Source organism: Indicator indicator, unplaced genomic scaffold (assembly GCF_027791375.1).
Source record: "Indicator indicator isolate 239-I01 unplaced genomic scaffold, UM_Iind_1.1 iindUn_scaffold_84, whole genome shotgun sequence".
Taxonomy (NCBI): Eukaryota; Metazoa; Chordata; class Aves; order Piciformes; family Indicatoridae; genus Indicator; species Indicator indicator.
The window spans coordinates 26,601-32,982 of NW_026539205.1; the positions used below are offsets into that span (position 1 = coordinate 26,601).

Sequence of the window (6,382 nt, forward strand, 5' to 3'; positions counted from 1 at the left end):
GCAAGGGGCACAAAGTGGCACCCAGGAGGTTCCATGTGAAGAGGAGGAGAAAGTTGTTTGTTGTGAGGGTGCTGGAGGGCTGGAGCAGGCTGCCCAGAGAGGTTGTGGAGTGTCCTTGTGTGGAGAGCTTCCAACCCCCCCTGGGCATTGTGCTGCTGGGCAAGCTGCTGTGGGTGCCCTGCTGGAGCAGGGGGGTTGGACTGGCTGAGCTCCAGAGCTCCCTTCCCACCCCTTCCATGCTGGGATTGTGTGGTTGAGCTGCTCCCAATCCCCCAGCACAACTGACACAAGTTACATCAACCAGTACAAAATTTATTTAACAAAACCAAACCCAAAATAAGTTTAAGCCCCGGGGAAGCTTCGTGGCACAATGGGAGAGGAAAGGAAAACAGTTTGGAGTTGGGATGTCTGGGAATGAGGTGGGATTCTCCCCTGCTATACTCGTTCCAAAGCTTCCAACATAATGATGCTGTTTCCTCTTATCACCTAAAAAGGAGAGTTCAGAGAAGGTGGTGAGATGTGGACTGCTTTGTGTGATGACAATAAACACATCCACAGGTTCCTCAAAGGGTTGGACAGAGAAACTCTCGATGCTGCATCCCTGGAACCATTCCAGGTTAGGCTGGTTTGGGCTCTGAGCAACCTGCTCTAGTTGAAGATTATAGAATTGTTTTGGGTTGGAAAAGGCCTCCAAGAGGTGTTTTAAGCTGGGGAGGGACTGTTCAGAAGGGTCTGTTGGGATAGGAGGAGGGGCAATGGTTTGAAAATGGAACAGGTTGGACACCAGGAAGTTCTTTTCTCTTAAGGGTGGTACAACACTGGCCCAGGTTGCCCAAGGAGGTGGTAGAGGGACATGTCTGGAGACTTTCAAGCTCGGGCTTGATTGGGCTGTGAGCAACTTGCTCTACTTGGAGATGTCCTTGCTGACTGCAGGGGTGTTGAAGATGACTCTTGAGAGTCCCTTCCCACCCAGTACATTCCATGATCATCAAATCCAACCGTTCAGGTGTCCCTGCTGACTGCAGGGGGGGTTTAAAGACGACCTTTGAAGTTCCCTTCCAACCCACACCAGTCTCTGATGCAATTCCCTGCCAATCCAGCCCGCAGCTGGCACTCACCACCATGCCAATGTTGTTCTGCTGTCCCCCTGGTGCCATCTCCACGCACTCATCGATGACGAGGTTCATGAAGGGGTCAAAGCCTCGCAGGATGCCCTGGACGTGGCGGCCTCCATTCAGCTTCACTGCAAGCAATGGGAGCAGGTTTAGAGAAGGAGGCTGCTGAGAATCACCATTTGGTGTCTTCTCACCACGACTGCACCTCTGAAACCAAGCCAGGGGTCGTAAAATTGTTTTGGTTGGAAGAGATCTTTCAGATCGTTGAGTCCAACCCAGCACTGCCAGGGCACCACCAAACCACAGCCCTCAGCACCACAGCTCCACAGCTTTGAAAGCCCTCCAGGGATGGGGACTTCATCACTGCCCTGAGCAGCCTGGGCCAGGCCTTGACACCCCTCAAGGGAAACAAATTGTTCCTCATGTCCAACCTACACCTGCCCTAAGGCAACTTGAGGACATTTCCTCTTGCCCTGTTCCTTGGGAAAAGAACTCAACCCCCACCTGGATACAACCTCCTTTCAGGGAGTTGCAGAGCAATGAGGTCTCCCCTAAGGCTCCTTTTCTCCAGGCTCACAACCCCAGGTCTCAGCTGCTCCTCCCCAGCCCTCTTCTCCAGACCCTTCTTCAGCTTTGTTGCCCTTCTCTGGACCTGCTTCAGCCCCTCAGTTACCTTCTTGGAGCAAGGGGCCCAAAACTGACTCCAGCACTCAAGGTGTGGCCTCCCCAGTGCCCAGCCCAGGGGCACAATCCCTGCCCTGCTCCTGCTGCCCACTATTTCCACAGAGCTGGAGACCGTTTAGTGCATCCCTTGCAGCATCACACCCGACACCGTGAGAAAAGCCTGCTCTAAGAGCTTACAAGCACCAACTTTAACACAAATGAATGGATTCTTAAGCCTGAAACCAGTCAGTAGCAGTCTTCCTCCCTCCCACCTCCCGGCTGCAGGACTCCGTGAAGGGGGCAGCAGGGCCGGGCTGGGGACTCCCCGGTACCCAGCGCGACCCCTCAGGGCGGGCTCAGCTCCGGGCGGGTGGCACTCACATGACAGCTTCTTGTCCATGAACCTGAAATGAGATGAGGGCAGCGGGTCAGCAGCGGCGGGGGAACAGGAGAGGCATCCCCTCACACCACCCCCTGGCCGCCATGACACCGCCGGGCCCGCAGCGCACGCCGGGACACCAGCCCGCACCGGAACACCGGCAGGGCCCGGATCACGCCGAGTACTTCCCCCCCCCCATTATTCCCGGCTTCCCCTGGCCGCCCCATTCCCGCTCTGGCCCCGTCCCCACGCCCAGACCCACTTCTTCAGCTCGGGCGGGTGCGCTTTGCTCATGGTGGCTCCTCCGCGCCCCTCGTTCTGCCGCTTAGCGCCGCGCTCTGACGTCACCACGCACGCTCGCGTAACTCCCTCCTCCCCAAGCCAGCCAATAGCAGCCGCCGCTCTCCCTCCTCCTACTTTTCCCACCGCCCCTCTCGCCTCCCCGGCAACCAATCAGCGCCCGAGGCGCCGTTACCGTATTGCCCCGAGTGCCAGCGCAGCAGCAGCAAAGCCAAACAGGGCAGCGGTGGCCAAAGCGCAGCTACACGCGGCAGTACGGCAAGCCCCAGCCCCGGTCCCGGTCCCGGTCCCGGTCCCGGTCCCGGTCCCGGCCTCATGCTGGGGGCGGCGAGTGGCGAGCGGGTGCGGAGTCACCCCGGCATTACAGGTGTGCAGGAGCTACCCGGTGCTGAGCAGGCTTGTAGGGGGCACTCAACGCATTGTACACATGCAGGGGTCAACTACATGCCGAGCACCCACATAGGGGTCAAGCCCATGTGCTGCACCCCCGTGCGCTGGGCAACTGTGGGGGCACCCCTGCATGGCACAAGTGCGGTGGCTGCCCAATGCTGGGCAGGTGTGTGGGGGGTCCCCCAGTTCCTTGCAGGAGTGCAGGGGTCACCCCCATGACATGCACCCACACAGGGGTTACCCCCATGCACTGGACCAGCGTGGGGGTCACCGGAAGCACTGCATATGTGCGGGGGTTACCCCAAGCACCCACCAGCATTCCCCAGCCCCACAGCACATCCCAGGTCATCCCACACCCTCCACAAGCACCAGCATCCACCCCAGCACCTCCAGCAGATCCCCCTCCACCTTGCATGCACAACCCCCCCTCAAAAGCATCACCCAACACATCTGTTAAGAGTCACCTTGCACAAGGGCTCACCCCTTGGCACGGGCACCCAGCGGGCACCCAACACATCTTTAAGGGTCACCTTGCACAAGCGCACATCCCCTTGGCTTTAGGCGCCAAGCAGGGGCACCCAACACGTCTTTTAAGGGTCACCTTGCACCAGGGATCACCCCTTGGCACAGGTGCCAAGCAGGGGCACCCAGCACCTCGCCCCACCCAGACCCCTTCCAGCACCCATGGGCGGCGGGCGGCGTGGCACCTCGCCTGGATGAAGCGCATCGAGGGCGGCGGCCCCGGGTGCCACCGTCACTGCTGGACGGCAGCCAGGCTGTCCTGCATCTTCTTGGCCATGGCAGGGATGAGCCGCAGGTGGTCTTCACCACAGCTGGCCAGGCAGGAGTCCAGCTGGCCGCGGACCTTCGCCTCCGAGCCCCCCGCGTCCAGCGCGTCCCGAGCCTTGTCGTTGCAGTGCAGCGTGCAGCGGTTCAGCCGGTCCTGCGTGGAGGAGAAGGGGCACAGGGACAGCAGAGCAGGGTCATAGGTGGACATCAGAGCAGCTGCATAGATGGACATCAGTGAAGCTTCATAGGTGGGCATCAGTGAAGCTCCATAGATGGACATCAGTGAAGCTTCATAGGTGGGCATCAGTGAAGCTTCACAGATGGACATCAGTGAAGCTCCATAGATGGGCATCAGTGAAGCTCCATGGATGGGCATCAGGGAAGCTCCATTGGTGGGCATCAGTGGAGCTCCATAGATGGACATCAGTGAAGCTCCATTGATGGGCATCAGGGAAGCTCCATAGATGGACATCAGTGAAGCTCCATGGATGGGCATCAGTGAAGCTCCATGGATGGGCATCAGGGAAGCTCCATAGATGGACATCAGTGAAGCTCCATTGGTGGGCATCAGTGAAGCTCCATAGATGGGCATCAGTGAAGCTGATGGGGTTGTACAGTCTGGAGAAGAGAAGGCTCCGAGGAGACCTTCTTGTGGCCTTGCAATATCTGAAGGGGGCTCCAAGAAAGCTGGGGAGGGACTTTTGAGGGTGTCAGGGAGTGACAGGACTCGGTGCAGGGATGGAGCAGAACTAGAAATGGGGAAATTCAGATTGGATGTTAGGAAGAAGTTCTCCCCCAGGAGGGTGGTGAGAGACTGGCACAGGTTGCCCAGGGAGGTGGTGGAAGCCTCATCCCTGGAGGTGTTTGCAGCCAGGCTGGAGGTGGCTGTGAGCAACCTGCTGTGGTGTGAGGTGTCCCTGCCCATGGCAGGGGGGTTGGAACTGGATGAGCCTTGAGGTCCCTTCCAACCCTGACAACGATTCTATGATTCTCCCCCACCCAGCACTTTTCTTGTCTCACCTGGAAGTGCTCCAGCTCGGAGGTGACGATGGCCTGGGCCTGTGCCAGGGGCGCGTGGCACCGCTCGATGCAGCGCTGCACCTCCTGCATGGAGGCTGTGGTGTCCTCGCAGCAGCGAGCGCTGCACCGGAACATGGCACCCTGGGCGGAGGGGGGAGGAGGAGGGAGGGGGGAAGGTCACACCAAGCCGATGGAGGGGTGGTGGTCAGTGGGGTGCAGGCTGTGAGGACACCCCCTGCCTGGGAGGAGTGGGCTGCACCGTGAGGCTGCAGCTGTTGGGGGGTACAGGGCATGTAGGGGCACAAGGGATGTGCTAAAGGGGGCATGGGGTAGATTTAGGGGGTGTAAGGCATGAATAGGGGTCAGAGAGCATATAGTGGGGGGCACAGGGCATGTATTGGAAGGGCCACAGGTTATAGGAGGGAGGCACAGGGTATGTGGGGGCACAAGGGATGTGCTAAGAGGGGCATGGAGTAGATTTAGGGGGTGTAAGGCACGAATAGGGGTCAGAGAGCATATAGTGGGGGGCACAGGGCATGTGCTGGAAGGGCCATAGAGTATGGGAGACACAGGGCAGATTTAGGGGGCACAGGCCATGTGTAGGGGTCAGAGGGCATGTAAGGGGCAGAGGAACCATGCTGGGGGGGTGCCCAGAGGCACACAGGACTCGAACTGGGGGGGAGCACAGGGCAGATTTAGGGGCACAGGACAAATTTTAAGGGGCATAGGGTATGTGTATGGGGCACAGGAGATACATTGGAGGGTGACAGTTTATTTAGGGGCCACAGGGCATGTGCTGGTAACATTTGGGGGGGCAAAATATATGTGTAGGGGCCACGGGAGATGTTGGGGGGCACAGGACACATTTGGGGGCAGGGGGTGTGTGTAAGGGCACAGGATGTATTGGGGGGGGCATACACAAGGCACTCTTGGAGGGCACAGGGAGCGTGTAAAGGGCACAGGGCTTGCCTAGGGCATGACATGCGGGGTTGGGGGGGCAAGGGCTATACACTGACGATATGGGGGGCCCAGGGCTGACATAAGAAGGTGCAGAGGCCCAGGACCAGCCAGGACTGACCCATGGCTCCCGCCGGGCACATGCACGGGGAGGGGCCGGGGTCGGGCAGCGGCTTCCTCGCAGGGTCCGGACCCCTCGTGTCCGCCCCCCACCTCCCCGGTCGCCTTTCTTCGGCCCTCCGATACCTGCATGCCCCGGATGCGGTCGCGTTCCAGGGCCTGCACCGCGCTCTCCACCGCCGCCTGCACCCGAACCTGCGCCGCCTCCGCTCGACTCTGCGCCGCCTCCGCCATGCCGGCCCCGGCTCCGCCCGCGGGGGGACGGACACCGCGCGGGCTGCGCCAGACGGAGCTGCTCGGCCCCGCTCGGGCTTGCTCGACTGAGCTCGGCCCGGTTCGGGACTGCTCGGCTGCGCTCGGCCCGGCTCGGGTATGTTCGGCTGCTGTCGGCCCCGCTCGGTGTTTGCACCGCGGCGCTGGACTCTGCTCAGGCGTACGCGGAGGTGTTGGGCTCGGCTCGGCTGTGCTTGGCCTCGCCTGGGTCTGTTCACCTCTGCACAGCCCTGCTCGGCTCAGCCCTGCACAGCTCCGGCACGGCTGCGCTCAGCCCTGCGCCACGCAGCAATGCAATACCGGGTACGGTAGCCGGGCATGAGCGGAGCATCCAGACCAGCACCCGGGCACAGCACCTGGGCACCGGGCACAGCAC

General features: G+C 60.5%; 2 protein-coding genes across 4 annotated transcripts; both read right to left on the reverse strand.

The window, feature by feature from the left end:
- Positions 1 to 306: 306 nt before the first annotated feature.
- Positions 307 to 3,585, reverse strand: SNRPG (small nuclear ribonucleoprotein polypeptide G). Of its 3 annotated transcripts, none has more exons than XM_054398699.1 (4): positions 3,555 to 3,585; positions 2,160 to 2,182; positions 1,119 to 1,243; positions 307 to 486 (listed from the first exon to the last, which is right to left on the reverse strand). In XM_054398699.1, exons 1-4 carry the CDS (start codon positions 3,572 to 3,574, stop codon positions 436 to 438), a joined length of 219 nt encoding a protein of 72 aa, XP_054254674.1. In that variant the 5' UTR covers positions 3,575 to 3,585; the 3' UTR covers positions 307 to 435. The 3 variants fall into 3 exon arrangements, with proteins under 3 accessions (XP_054254674.1, XP_054254675.1, XP_054254673.1); XM_054398700.1 differs by lacking the exon at positions 3,555 to 3,585 and adding an exon at positions 2,420 to 2,480 and having other exon boundaries at positions 1,122 to 1,243; XM_054398698.1 differs by lacking the exon at positions 3,555 to 3,585 and adding an exon at positions 2,420 to 2,480.
- Positions 3,586 to 3,601: 16 nt separating this feature from the next.
- FAM136A (family with sequence similarity 136 member A) lies at positions 3,602 to 5,967 on the reverse strand. Its single transcript, XM_054398702.1, has 3 exons — positions 5,860 to 5,967; positions 4,657 to 4,797; positions 3,602 to 3,790 (listed from the first exon to the last, which is right to left on the reverse strand). Exons 1-3 carry the CDS (start codon positions 5,965 to 5,967, stop codon positions 3,602 to 3,604), a joined length of 438 nt encoding a protein of 145 aa, XP_054254677.1.
- Between the last annotated feature and the right edge of the window lie 415 nt (positions 5,968 to 6,382).